The sequence below is a fragment of the Oncorhynchus nerka genome, linkage group LG28 (assembly GCF_034236695.1).
Source record: "Oncorhynchus nerka isolate Pitt River linkage group LG28, Oner_Uvic_2.0, whole genome shotgun sequence".
Lineage (NCBI taxonomy): Eukaryota > Metazoa > Chordata > Actinopteri > Salmoniformes > Salmonidae > Oncorhynchus > Oncorhynchus nerka.
Genome location: NC_088423.1, coordinates 73,461,109 through 73,476,500, shown reverse-complemented (window position 1 = coordinate 73,476,500; position 15,392 = coordinate 73,461,109). Strand labels below are relative to the sequence as shown.

The 15,392-nt window shown below is 42.7% G+C and overlaps 1 protein-coding gene across 1 annotated transcript; it reads left to right on the top strand.

The window, feature by feature from the left end:
* Nucleotides 1-702: 702 nt before the first annotated feature.
* On the top strand, nt 703-14,664 carry LOC115112293 (guanine nucleotide-binding protein G(o) subunit alpha-like). Its single transcript, XM_065013095.1, has 8 exons — nt 703-1,196; nt 1,359-1,401; nt 9,244-9,385; nt 9,679-9,839; nt 10,445-10,573; nt 10,698-10,827; nt 10,922-11,075; nt 11,243-14,664. Exons 1-8 carry the CDS (start codon nt 1,079-1,081, stop codon nt 11,428-11,430), a joined length of 1,065 nt encoding a protein of 354 aa, XP_064869167.1. The 5' UTR covers nt 703-1,078; the 3' UTR covers nt 11,431-14,664.
* Nucleotides 14,665-15,392: the final 728 nt, after the last annotated feature.

The following is a 15,392-nucleotide window of genomic DNA, read 5'->3' as shown; positions in this document are numbered from 1 at the left end:
AATAAATGTCGTTCCACTTCATGATTGTGTCCCACTTGTTGTTGATTCTTCACACAAAAATACAGTTTTATATCTTTATGTTTGAAGCCTGAAATGTGGCAAAAGGTCGCAAAGTTCAAGGGGGCCGAATACTTTCGCAAGGCACTGTACACACATAGAGTTAAACACACATGCACAGAAAGACTGACAGAGACACAAAGAAACACACACATTCACTTTTACACATACTGCACTGCAGACATAAACACACACACGCACACACACACTCATCAATACATATATGTAAGCAACATAACACACAAACGGGATAAAAGCAATTGCTAGATTAATAATTAATACAATTGAAATGTAATGGTATTGTGTTGTACTACCTTGTGTAGCCTATTGTTGCTGTTGACATTACATGAGCTAGGCCCTTAACCCTAATTGCTCCTGTAAATCGCTCTGGATAAGAGTGTCTGCTAAATTACTCAAATGTCAAATGTAAAAAGGCTAAAGTTATAGGCCGATGTTTACCCACTCCTAGTGGATTATACATTTTATTTATAAGGACACGGAAGACAAGAATAGCCCACTCCCAGTATCGTGCGAGACCACGCCTTTTATGTAATAAAAAGGCCTATTATACATTGTAAATTCAGCGAAATTATTCCACGAAGTAAAATGTGTCTTTAAAATCCCCGTTTGAATGTGGTCGCATCGGACGATTAGCGCCTGCCTTTGCTCTGACGTCAACGAGAGTGTCTGCGCTAGGTGAGTCTCGCGCACACTGCCTTCCCTTCCCCTCCTCTCTCCGTCGGTTATTGTGAAGAGATTGAACGATGAGATCGCTCGCGCTCGCTGTCATCAGTGCCGCCCTATAGAGACCCCCAGCCCCGAGGCTCGAACACAACGACCCCACCCCCGCTCCAAGAGGGACGGAGAAAAAACCCTGTTCTGACCCGACTTTATTTGCCCTCAATCCGGGCCTCATGCTGTAGCAGACTGAACGAGCGAGAGAGAGAGACAAACACACATATTGAGTCGGCGAGGGACAGGGCGGAATAGAGGAGAAGGGATTGTTCATTCGGCTCTAGACATGGGATGTACACTCAGCGCTGAGGAGCGCGCTGCTCTGGACAGGAGCAAAGCCATCGAAAAAAACCTGAAGGATGATGGAGTCACTGCCGCAAAGGAAGTGAAACTGCTACTGCTTGGTAAGACACCGTTTATAACGGGGGCTGCCCGTTCTGCACGGTTCGGTTGATGTTGATGTCGATTGCAGAGAGCCGGGCCGGGGCGACAGGCGCTCTCCGTGGTCCTGATGTCATGTCCCCCTAAAGACAACCGACTCTCACTCTGCTCTCTATTCCCTTTAGGGGGAGGAGAATCGGGCAAAAGCACCATCGTCAAACAAATGAAGTAAGTGCTTTTTTTCTGAAACAGGCGTCTTTGACGAGGCCTGAGATTGCGCCTCCGCTAGCTCCGCCATGTTTCCTCAGAGGCCGTACCTTTGCCGGTGATTCGAGCACCTCCTGTAGACGGTAATCGGAGGCGGTGCTCACGGTCAGTAGCAGGCCGCAAGGGTGCTGTCCACTGACATGGTGCTGAAATTTACCCATAGGTTTTTCATGCATCTATCGATAAAGAGGCATGGCGAATACATCGGTGTTTGTGACTGTGTGTGTGTGTTTTTGTGCAGTCAATATGTGTGTATTAGTGAGGTCACTACATTACAGCTCCATTAGCAAATATCTCTGGTTTAATCTTACTGGCTTTAAGTGCCTGATATCGCTGAGAGTACTTTGCCTATAAAGCGGATTTACTCAGAAAATATGGCATCTAAAACCACATCTAAACCTTTCCCCTTCTCGTCTAAACCACTCTCTCATCTAAATCACTGTTCTTTTTCTAAACCCTGTTACTAGATTTCTTCTTTAAAGAAGACCTCTGTATCCAGGGCCCAACCGGAAAAGCACATTATATAATATTTTCATGCACATAATTAAACATGGCTGTTGCTATGCAGACATCCTCTCAAAAATCCACAATTTCAAAAATGTTGGGTTCAGTGCATTCACTGTACCTCAGCACACACTCATCTGCCCCACACACCCTGCTTTTTCCATCACACACACACACTACTCCCTCTACACCACTCTGTTTCCTTCCATTCTAGCACTCTCTCCATATTTAATTATCCTGGAGGTTCTCCCTAGCGGTACAGACAGTTACCCAAAAGCATCGCTCAGGAGAGGCTTCTGTTGTGAACTACATGTGTTACATTGGTTATATTATATAATGCCAGGATCGGAAGAGGAAAAACTGATCCTGGACAGAGATAGCATTGGCTCCTTGTGTGTGTACACATGGGTGTGCATTTGTGTAGTTTTGTATTTATGTATATTGATAATGGTGTGTGTCTGGATGTGCTTACATCCATATGTTTATTTGCCAGAATTTCATTGACACGATAAACCCCATGAGATACCCTATCATGTTTTTACAAAGGAGTGTAATTATAATAATAAATATCTCATTCAAAAATAAATCATAGGCATTATATGGAGTTGGTCCCCCCCTTTGCTGCTATAACAGCCTCCACTTTTCTGGGAAGGCTTTCCACTAAATGTTGGAACATTGCTGCGGGGACTTGCTTCCATTCAGCCACAAGAGCATTAGTGAGGTTGGGCACTGATGTTGGGCGATTAGGCCTGGCTCGCAGTCTGCATTCCAATTCATCCCAAAGGTGTTCGATGGGGTTGAGATCAGGGCTCTGTGCAGGCCAGTCAAGTTCTTCCACACTGATCTCAACAAACCATTTATGTATGGACCTAGCTTTGTGCACACTAAAACATGAAAATACCTTCCCCAAACTGTTGCCACAAAGTTGTAACCACAGAATTGTCTAGAATGTCATTGTATGCTGTAGCATTAATATTTTCCTTCACTGGTATTAAGGGGCCTAGTCCAAACCATGAAAAATATCCCCAGACCATTACTCCTCCTCCACCAAACTTTACAGTTGGCACTCTGCATTGGGGCAGGTAGCGTTATACTGGCATCCTCCAAACCCAGAGTCGTCTTTTGGACTACCAAATGGTGAAGAGTGATACATCTCTCCAGAGAACGCTTTTTCACTGCTCCAAAGTCCAATGGCGGTGAGCTTTACACCACTCCAGCCAACGCTTGGCATTGCACATGGTGATCTTAGGCTTGTGTACGGCTACTCGGCCATGAAAACCAATTTCATGTAGCTCCCATCAAACAGTTATTGTGCTGACGTTGCTTCCAGAGGCAGTTTGGTACTCAGTAGTGCTTCAGCACTCGGCGGTCCCATTCTGTGAGGTTGTGTGGCCTACCACTTCGCTGCTGAGCCGTTGTTGCTCCTAGACCTTGCCACTTCACAATAACAGCACTTACAGTTGACCAGGGCAGCTCTAGCAGGGCAGAGGAAATTTGACGCAACTGACTTGTTGGAAAGGTGTCATCCTATGACGGTGCCCCGTAGAAAGTCACTGAGCTCTTCATTACGGGCCAATCTATTGCCAATGTTTGTCTATGGAGATTGCATGGCTGTGTGTTCGATTTTATACACCTGTCAGCAATGAAATAGCTGAATCCACTAATTTTATGGGATGTCCACATACTTTTGGCCATGTAGTATAGCCACCACCAGCAATGAACGGGGTTCTCAGGATGACAGAAAAGACACAAGATCAGAGTGGATTTACTTTGGTTTAAATACACAAATAAAAACAGATTCTTGATTTGTCAATAACTCAGCCATCTTTTGATCTTTTCTTAAACTAAGTTAAGGCAAGTACTATGGGCTACATTCCAAATTTGGTGTCATTTGGTCCTATGGTTTATAAGTAGAAGATGTTTGAAGTATTTTTAGTATATTTTAGAATTTTAGCCTATGTGCTAATATGAATCTACATGTGGCCATCTTTGAATTCATCAATGTTATTTTGTCAAACTCGTTAGGGACTATTGTGATGAGTCCAAAGACCGTATTTGGAGTGAATCTGACTTTTAGTCCATGAGAAGAATATTTTTTTGTGATTATTTTAAGCATTAGCGTTACATAGTGAATTGTTAATTTTTTAAAAAGATATCAATGCCAGATTTAACATGGTTCATCATGTTAATGTTTCAAACTTATAGGCCATTGTGAAGTGGATTTATCCATAACTCAGCCATTACTTAACCAATCCCTTAGGTTTTCTCAAACTAAGGAAACACAAATTTCACAAATTTCCAAGATGGAGGAAAATCTATCCTGAAGGACCTTATGGGTCATTGTGGCAAATTTGTTCAGCTTGCGGAAAGACACCTACATGCAAATATTCAAGTGTCTGTGTTTTCTACCGATCCTCGACTTCGGCGATGTCATCTACAAAATGGCTTCCAACACTCTACTCAGCAAACTGGATGCAGTCTATCACAGTGCCATCCGCTTTGTCACTAAAGCACCTTATACCACCCACCACTGCGACTTGTATGCTCTAGTCGGCTGGCCCTCGCTACATATTCGTCGCCAGACCCACTGGCTCCAGGTCATCTACAAGTCCATGCTAGGTAAAGCTCCGCCTTATCTCAGTTCACTGGTCACGATGGCAACACCCATCCGTAGCACGCGCTCCAGCAGGTGTATCTCATTGATCATCCCTAAAGCCAACACCTCATTTGGCCGCCTTTCGTTCCAGTACTCTGCTGCCTGTGACTGGAACAATTGCAAAATCGCTGAAGTTGGAGACTTTTATCTCCCTCACCAACTTCAAACATCAGCTATCTGAGCAGCTAACCGATCGCTGCAGCTGTACATAGTCTATTGGTAAATAGCCCACCCATTTTCACCTACCTCATCCCCATACTGTTTTTATTTATTTACTTTTCTGCTCTTTTGCACACCAATATCTCTACCTTTACATGACCATCTGATCATTTATCACTCCAGTGTTAATCTGCAAAATTGTAATTATTCGCCTACCTCATGCCTTTTGCACACATTGTATATAGACTCCCCCCTTTTTTTCTACTGTGTTATTGACTTGTTAATTGTTTACTCCATGTGTAACTCTGTGTTGTCTGTTCACACTGCTATGCTTTATCTTGGCCAGGTCGCAGTTGTAAATGAGAACTTGTTCTCAACTAGCCTACTTGGTTAAATAAAGGTGAAATAAAAAAATAAATAAAAAATAAAAACGGGCGGCGGATATTAGAGTTTAAGTGAGACTGCTTATAACAGCGTCATCTATAGGCCAATCGGGGCCATTTTCTTTGACCAAGTTAATCATGGACTCTTGTTTCTTTGTGCCAAATTAGAAAAAAGGTGTGTGTGTGTGTGTTTGTGTTTGTATGTAGCAAGGTGAATTGATAATGGTATACAGCAATCTGTATTATTAAAAACCAACACCTTAATTATTACATAGCAAGTATGTTTTAATAGAACTTGATCATAGTGTACTAGTACAGACTAGCAAAGTGGTACACACACATTAAGAAAGGCACATACTGAGGAAGGCTATGCATCTTGAACATCTGTGAAAATTTATATATTTTTTTATTTCATCTTTATTTAACCAGGTAGGCTAGTTGAGAACAAGTTCTCATTTACAATTGCGACCTGGCCAAGATAAAGCAAAGCAGTGCGACACAAACAACAACACAGAGTTACACATGGAATAAACAAGCGTACAGTCAATAACACAATAGAAAAAAAAGAAAGTCTATATAAAACGTGTGCAAATGGCGTGAGGAGGTAAGGCGATAAATAGGCCATAGTAGCGGAGTAATTACAATTTAGCAAATTAACACTGGAGTGATAGATGAGCAGATGATGATGTGTGAGTAGACATACTGTTGTGCAAAAGAGCAGAAAAGTAAATAAAAACAATATGGGGATGAGGTAGGTAGATTGGGTGGGCTATTTACAGATGGGCTATGTACAGCTACAGCGATCGGTTAGCTGCTCAGATAGTTTAAAGTTAGTGAGGGAAATATAAGTCTCCAGCTTCAGCTATTTTTGCAAATCGTTCCAGTCCTTGACAGCAGAGAACTGGAAGGAAAGGCGGCCAAAGGAGTGTTGGCTTTGGGGATGACTAGTGAGATATAACTGCTGGAGCGCGTGCTATGGGTGGGTGTTGTTATCATGACCAGTGAGCTGAGATAAGGCGGAGCTTTACCTAGCATAGACTTATAGATGATCTGGAGCCAGTGGGTCTGGCGACGAATACAGTGGGGCAAAAAAGTATTTAGTCAGCCACCAATTGTGCAAGTTCTCCCACTTAAAAAGATGAGATAGGCCTGTAATTTTCATCATAGGTACACTTCAACTATGACAGACAAAATTAGGGGAAAAAAATCCAGAAAATCACATTGTAGGATTTTTAATGAATTTATTTGCAAATTATGGTGGAAAATAAGTATTTGGTCACCTACAAACAAGCAAGATTTCTGTCTCTCACAGACCTGTAACTTCTTCTTTAAGAGGCTCCTCTGTCCTCCAATCGTTACCTATATTAATGGCACCTGTTTGAACTTGTTATCAGTATAAAAGACACCTGTCCACAACCTCAAACAGTCACACTCCAAACTCCACTATGGCCAAGACCAAAGAGCTGTCAAGGGACACCAGAAACAAAATTGTAGACCTGCACCAGGCTGGGAAGACTGAATCTGCAATAGGTAAGCAGCTTGGTTTGAAGAAATCAACTGTGGGAGCAATTATTAGGAAATGGAAGACATACAAGACCACTGATAATCTCCCTCGATCTGGGGCTCCACGCAAGATCTCACCCCCCATGGGGTCAAAATGATCACAAGAACGGTGAGCAAAAATCACAGAACCACACGGGGGAACCTAGTGAATGACCTGCAGAGACCTGGGACCAAAGTAACAAAGCCTACCATCAATAACACACTACACCGCCAGGGACTCAAATCCTGCAGTGCCAGACGTGTCCCCCTGCTTAAGCCAGATATTGTACAGGCCCGTCTGAAGTTTGCTAGAGAGCATTTGGATGATCCAGAAGAAGATTGGGAGAATGTCATATGGTCAGATGAAACCAAATTAGAACTTTTTGGTAAAAACTCAACTCGTCGTGTTTGGAGGACAAAGAATGCTGAGTTGCATCAAAGAACACCATACCTACTGTGAAGCATGGGGGTGGAAACATCATGCTTTGGGGCTGTTTTTCTGCAAAGGGACCAGGACGGCTGATCCGTGTAAAGGAAAGAATGAATGAGGCCATGTATCGTGAGATTTTGAGTGAAAACCTCCTTCCATCAGCAAGGGCATTGAAGATGAAACGTGGCTGGGTCTTTCAGCATGACAATGATCCCAAACACACCGCCCGGGCAACGAAGGAGTGGCTTCGTAAGAAGCATTTCAAGGTCCTGGAGTGGCCTAACCAGTCTCCAGATCTCAACCCCATAGAAAATCTTTGGAGGGAGTTGAAAGTGCGTGTTGCCCAGCAACAGCCCCAGAACATCACTGCTCTAGAGGAGATCTGCATGGAGGAATGGGCCGAAATACCAGCAACAGTGTGTGAAAACCTTGTGAAGACTTACAGAAAACATTTGACCTCTGTCATTGCCAACAAAGGGTATATAACAAAGTATTGAGATAAACTTTTGTTATTGACCAAATACTTATTTTCCACTATAATTTGCAAATAAATTCATTAAAAATCCTACAATGTGATTTTCTGGATTTTTTTTCTCATTTTGTCTGTCATAGTTGAAGTGTACCTATGATGAAAATTACAGGCCTCTCTCATCTTTTTAAGTGGGAGAACTTACACAATTGGTGGCTGACTAAATACTTTTTTGCCCCACTGTATGTAGCGAGGGCCAGCCGACTAGAGGTACAGGTCGCAGTGGTGGGTGGTATAAGGGGCTTTGGTGACAAAACGGATGGCACTGTGATAGACTACATCCAGTTTGCTGAGTAGAGTATTGGAAGTTATTTTGTAAATGACATCACTGAAGTCGAGGATCGGTAGGATAGTCAGTTTTACGAGGGTATGTTTCGCGACGTGAGTGAATGAGGCTTTGTTGCGAAATAGGAAGCCGATTCTAGATTTAATTTTGGATTGGAGATTTTTAATATGAGTCTGGAAGGAAAGTTTACAGTCTAGCCAGACACCTAGGTATTTGTAGTTGTCCACATATTCTAAGTCAGAACCGTCCAGAGTAGTGATGCTAGTCGGGCGGATGCAGGCAGACAACGATTGAAGAGCATGCATTTTGTTTTACTAGCATTTAAGAGCAATTGGAGGCCACGGAAGGAGTGTTGTATGGCATTGAAGCTCGTTTAGAGGTTAGTTAACACAGTGTTCAAAGAAGGGCCAGATCAATACAGAATGGTGTCGTCTGCATAGAGGTGGGTCTGGGAATCATCCTCAGCAAGAGCGACATCATTGATGAATACAGAGAAAAGAGTCAGCCCGAGAATTGAACCGTGGTACCCCGATAGAGACTGCCAGAGGACCGGGCAACAGGCCCTCCGATTTGACAGACTGAACTCTGTCTGAGAAGTCGTTTTAAAAATGTGTTCCATAGTGTGTGAACCACCTTACTTTGTAAGAATAAGATCTTCATACCTATGGATTATGCACCTTTTGAAGTCAATGGTATACTTATTTATTTAACTAGGCAAGTCAGTTAAGAACAAATTCTTATTTCCAATGATGGCCTAGGAACAGTGGGTTATCTGCCTTGTTCAGGGGCAGAATGACAGATTTTTATCTGTCATTCTAGGCTACCTGCCGCCCCAACTTCTGAAGTGTATTCCAGACTAGGCTGGTGTAATGGATTTATAATCTGATCCTCAATATCAGAACGTTTCATGTCAATGTTGTTGAGTGGTTTAAATGTACAGACCACCTTTGTCATTACAAATGTGAAACCTAAAGTGGCTATATTGGCTGCAGTTGATGCTGCTGAGGTGTGAGTGAGTGTTTGTGTGTGAAAGGAGAGAAGAAAAGAGAAGGTGGGTGGCAGCCATTGATGTGCTGCGTGTATTTGGGTGTGTGCAAAGGAGCAGGCACTGCTTGATGCTCAGAGACAACCCTGTTCTTGGTCACATGCACGTGCGTACAGATGCACATACACTAAAGCGTCTGCTGAAATGTGGGTTCACTGAAGTGTGAATGTTTGTGTGTGTGCGCTCATGCACGCACACTTAGCCTACGTACGTGTGTGTGTGTGTGTGTGTTATTTTGTGTGTGTTCTGATGTGTGTGTGTGTATGCAGGATTATCCATGAGGATGGCTTTTCTGGGGATGATGTGAAGCAGTATAAGCCTGTGGTCTACAGCAACACCATCCAGAGTTTGGCTGCCGTCCTCCGAGCTATGGACTCTCTGGGCATCGAGTACGCAGACAAGGACAGAAAGGTGGGTACATGCACCCTGCACAGAGTAGGATTCATCTATAGTATACAACCAATGGCCCTTTCAAAACCTTACTTCAATGTGCACTGCAAAGCAGACCTTAATGTTTCCAGTGGGGTATGGTGGTAGACATCCAGGAATTCAGCTATACAGTCTTCACCTCATATGTGTCTTAATAAATCTATGCATGTGTTTTTGTTTGTGTATGTGTGTGTGTGTGTGTGCGTGCGTGTGTGTGTGTGGTGATGCATAGTCATATCTTTTGTACATAATATCTTATGTATGTGTGTGTCCAGGCGGATGCTAAGCTGGTGTGTGATGTGGTCACTCGTATGGAGGACACAGAGCCCTACTCAGCAGAGCTGCTGACAGCTATGAAGCGTCTGTGGGCCGATGCCGGGACCCAGGAGTGTTTCAACAGGGCCAGGGAGTACCAGCTCAATGACTCCGCTGCCTAGTGAGTACACACTAAGGGACCAAGCATATCGGAATGCATGAAACTTTAAATTAAGCATAATTCATACATTGAATCAATGGAAGATTTGTGAGAAAGTTCCAGTTACATAACATATTGGAATTTGAGTCCATTAGCTGCCTGTTCTTGAACGGTAACACAGTGCAAAGGTTAGTCTTTGAAGTGACTACGTTGGTTAGTCTTTACAGTGCAAAGGTTAGTCTTCGCACTGTATTTTTGTAGCTCTACACTCTTAGAAAAAAGGGTTCCAAAAGGGCTCGTCCTCTTTCCGCATAGGAGAACCCTTTTTGGTTCTAGATACAACCCTTTTTGGTTCCAGATAGAACCCTTTTTGGGTTCCATGTAGAGCCCTCTGTGGAAAGGATTCTACTTGGAACCAAAAGGGTTTTACCTGCAACCAAAAAGGATTCTTTAAATGGTTTTCCTATGAGGACAGCCGAAGAACCCATTTAGGTTCTAGATGGCACCTTTTTTTTCTAAGGGTGTATTACTGAAGCTCCCCTCCCCTCCCCTCCCCTCCCCTCCCCTCCCCTCCCCTCCTCCCTCCTATTTCCATTTCCCCTCTCCTTCCTTCCTTCTCTCATTAGCTACCTGGACAGTTTAGACCGTATTGGTGCTGCTGACTACCAGCCCACCGAGCAGGACATCCTGAGAACCCGAGTCAAGACCACTGGGATCGTGGAGACCCATTTCACCTTCAAAAACCTGCACTTTAGGTTAGACACACCACACACACATAGGTTTACACATACAGTTCCTCTCCCAGTCCAGTATATTTGTTTGTAGCATATTTGTGGTGTATGTTATGACACGTTTATGTTTCTTTCATGTTTCTTTCAGGCTGTTTGATGTTGGAGGTCAGAGGTCAGAGAGAAAGAAGTGGATCCACTGCTTTGAGGATGTGACGGCCATTATCTTCTGTGTGGCGTTAAGTGGCTATGATCAGGTTCTGCATGAGGACGAAACAACTGTAAGTACTTCACACACACTTCGTACTACTCACAAACACACCACACATGTTCTCAAACATGCATCTCATCTGTCTTATTTGGTATTTTCTGCAGAATCGCATGCACGAGTCCCTCATGCTCTTCGACTCTATCTGTAACAACAAGTTCTTCATCGACACCTCCATCATCCTCTTCCTCAACAAGAAGGATCTGTTCGAGGAGAAGATTAAGAAGTCACCACTGAGTATCTGTTTCCCTGAATATACAGGTAAGACTTCCCTACAGTCCGCATATACACAAACTCAGACAGACACACATGCAGAACAGATGGTCGTAAGTCTCTCTCACTCTCTGGCGCTGTATCTCTCTTCCTCTCCTACTCTTCTTTCTCCTCTCTCTCGCCCTCACCCACCTTTCCTCCCAATTTCCCCATAGGTGCTAACACTTATGATGATGCTACCGCATACATTCAGGTGCAATTTGAGAGTAAGAGCCGTTCGCCCAACAAGGAGATCTACTGTCACCTGACCTGTGCCACTGACACAGGAAACATCCAGGTAGTGTTTGACGCAGTCACTGACATCATCATCGCCAACAACCTGAGGGGGTGTGGCTTATACTGAGGCCTAGCCCTGCACAGAGGTTGCATTGGAGGGTGTGAGGTGGTTAATAATAATAATAATTTTGATGATATTAAAAGGCATAATTATGTAAATCTACACGTCCAAAGGGACCCAAAGAGCTGCCGCCAGACACCACGACGGATTCTTTGCCATGTTCTGTTCCTCTATTCCTTTTTTTAATTTCAGAATCCCACCACCCCTCTTTTGTTTATTTGTTATCAACATGTGTTTCCTATTGAATGTCTTTCATGTTTTGTTGATTGTGTGAACAATTGTAAGATGTAAATCAGAAAAGGGGAGGTCCAAGGGGTATATTCTGTTTTCGTGCCATGTTTCGCAACAAATTAGATAGAAATGTTATGCATAGAGAGGAGAAGGTCCTCTTTTCCTTGTGATAGAGATTTGTGTCAGTTCTATACATTACATCTCTATCTGCAACATCCAGAACATTGAGCCACGATGAATGTACCCCTTGGTGCTCCGTTTGCAGAGGTGATGTTGTGCTCTAGGTGATGATGTAATAGAGGAGGTACTGGTGGCTGGGGCGCGTAGTGGGGGTTCTGTACAGCGTTGGATAGAACCCCCCTCTCTGTTGGACTCACACTGGGCTGCTCTACATGAGCTCCTTCTGCTCTGTTTTATTCCTCTCTCTTTTAAACATCCAGAGGGGGGGGGGGGGGGGGGTTCTGTTTGTGTGGCAGGCTCTGCCATTGGCCTCCTGCAGTGTGATGAAATGCCTGTCAGCCAATGATATATCTGTGTCGGGAAAGTGTGATATCAGTGCCAACCTTCTGAGCATGACAGATAGGGGAATAGAATTAGAGATCATTGATCACTTTCACACTATCTTTACAATATAATGCAATTGAAGGGACACAAACGCTTTATTATCATCAAATTATCTATGGATTTTATTTCAACCTCATGCCCTCCTACCTCCTAGAATCCCGTGCCACATATTTATTTCCTGTCCTGTCAGACCGGTGGAACACCACTTCCTGTCTCAGTCTCAGAGGGTCTAGAGCTGCTCTGATGGACCGTCTCAAATGTCACCTCCCATGTAGTGTACTACTTCTTCAAAAGTAGTACATAATATGGGGAATAGGTTATCATTTTAGACTTGCACACTCAAGTCCACTGGTCAGTGATGTATCATATGGTTGTCTCCTGGTCTCCTTTCACTTATCACTTATCACTGAGATGAAAGGACTGGACAGGTTTCCACTGTGTTGTTTTCACTCACTAGTCCTTACAGATTTGTAGTTTTAGGAGAGGACAGCCACAGACCACTGACCAGTCTCTCTGCTTGTTCAAAAGGGTCTTCCTAGGTGCTCTTTATGTAATAAAACATGAATATGTGAATGCTGAATTATTTGGAAGTTGAGGTAATTTGTAGATTAGATAAGCCACACAGTGCTTAGCTCAGGATGACCCTTGTGAGCAAGCATGCTGAATTCCAAATCCATCCATACTACCCCCTCTAGGAATTCCTGTAGATTTGAAAGGATTTGATTGGTTTAACCTTTTCATGTCCATAACAGAAATGTATAATATTCTACAGTACACATATTCTCTGAGTTTACTGATGGACAAATCGGCCAAAGCGTTTAAACAATACCTAAAGAAATCCACACACACCCCTAGAGTGCATGCAGTATAAGCCCATCAAATGCAAGTCAATAGAGACTGGAGAGTGAGTGATTTTACAGTATTGTCCCTCTTTCTCAGATCTTAAACATGTTCACATCTTAATCATTTTTGCTATATAGATTGTCTGGACCAATATATAAATATAAAAACAATATCTAAAGAATTCCACACCCTCTCTATCGCACAAGCAATTTCATTTTATGAGATTTTTTATCTGATTCTCAGAACATGTTCAAATTTTAATAATTGTTTCGACCAATATAATATAAAAGCAATATCTAAAGAAATCCACATACACTCCTAGAGTATATTATACAGCATAAGCAAATCCAATGTAAGTCAATGGCGAGTGAGTCCTGCTACAGCATTCTCCCTCTTTCTCTCTCTCTTTCTCTCCCTCTCTCACAAGCACATGCGTGTGTAGACACACCACAGACATCAATGCACACCAGTTGTAAAATGTTTCTCTCTGCAGTCTCCATTGGATTTGGAAATACTGCAAGTACTCTAGAGGTGTATGTGTGAGAGAGGGAGGGGATTTCTTTCAATATTGTTTTCATATTTATATTGATCTGGACAATCTATATACCAAAAGTGATTTAAGATCTGATCATTTGAACATGTATTCACATGACATGATTTGTGTAATGTGTAAAATACAGTAACCCCATGTGTCCAAAGACTAAATATAGTACGACACAGAAACGACTGTAGTTGACAAACAACAACGAGTTGAATCATCTATTTGGCATATTTGGGCTTTAACAGGTCACAGAACAACACTTTATGCTTTTAAACTATATCATTCTGAATTGTATTTCAAAATACATATGCTGAAGTCATTTGAATGATTTTTATTGTCTCAAAATCCCATGTTTGGAGGTATGATAGATAATGCCAATCTTAAAACGTCAATTCGGCATGTCTAGACACTTGTACTATGTTATCACCAAATGTAATGCATTTACACCAAAGAGAATTTGTTCAGTGCCACATTTGTTAATATGGACATGAATGGGTTAGGTAATATGGTAATTGCGTCACCTTCTCTTCTGATAGAGTGGGTGGTATTTTTGCCACATTGCTTGTATATATATATATAAACACACACACACAGTCGATTTTAGATCTACAGACATGTCCAAGCGGCAGGGGCTGGGGTAGAGTTGGAATTCAGCAGCAGTCTCTCAGTGGGGAGTTTGGGTTAACCCTAACCCCTACCCCCTGACCTCTTAACCCTGAGCAGGCCACAGTCAAACCCCGGCTGTCACGTTCTCTATTTTCACAGAGGAAAAGTACTGCTCTCCACTCATTCACCTGTGCACCTGAAGATGCATCCAATCCCTCTATACTCCCTCTATCACGTGTCGTTCCTCATTTCTCTCAATCCCCCTTTCCATTTTCACCTTAAACACCGTACTGTATATATATGATTATACCAGATTTCTTTTTTTTTACTGTGAATGCTTTTGTTCTGCACCCCTTCCTCCTCCGTAGATTATTGGTTGCTCTCTCATGTGGAATGTTTGTGCTGAGCCAATCGAATGTTGTGTTTACATTAAAGCCACACTTTTCCTAACTATTCCCACGGCCATATTGAGTATCTTTTTCATGTCTGTCTTTCTCCCAGTGCTTTGTTTGAAATCAACCCCCAAGCTCTTCTCATATTCTCATTGATCTGAAATGATCGGATGGGTGCAATATGGTAATAGCTCCATTGACTCTTATGGTTGGATCGGTGGACTTTCCTCCATACTGCCTACATGTCTAATCCTCTCAGATCTACCAGAAGTGTCCAGGGGTAGATTTCAGACTGAAAACAGGTCTTATATGCATCATGAGAGCATAAGGCCTAGATTCAATCAGATCTGCATTATAGCGCCATTGACATTTAAAGATAATTTCCGATTGAGCCGATGTATGCAGCATTTACCGTGAATGCGTTCTCCACGAAAACATTGCCTTTAAAGGGTGCATGGCCAAAAAGGGCAGATCGCATTGAATCTAGCCCTAAGACTTCTACATAGCCATCTACATATGTATGGAACATCATGTCAGGAAATATTTGAAAGTAGCAGCTATCAACAGAATTCCATTTTCTAAGATAGTGGTCGATCTTCTAGATTAGACTGTCATCAATTAAAATGTGTTATTTATATATTGAATGATGAGTCTAGATCAGCCGTCTGACCTGGTTCTGTTAGTTTGATGGATGCGATGTTCATTATTGGGTCATTTCAGTGTCAGAAAACATAGGCGAGATCCTCTCCGCCAGAGAGTATAGCACTCATCTGTCCCTGCGTGCCCAGTTT

Excerpts from the sequence above, each read along its gene's own strand:
- LOC115112293 (XM_065013095.1), top strand. The coding sequence starts at position 1,079 with ATGGGATGTACACTCAGCGCTGAGGAGCGCGCTGCTCTGGACAGGAGC. Across the intron at positions 9,386-9,678 it reads ACGCAGACAAGGACAGAAAG|GCGGATGCTAAGCTGGTGTG; the intron begins GTGGGTACATGC and ends GTGTGTGTCCAG. Across the intron at positions 10,574-10,697 it reads TTCAAAAACCTGCACTTTAG|GCTGTTTGATGTTGGAGGTC; the intron begins GTTAGACACACC and ends TGTTTCTTTCAG.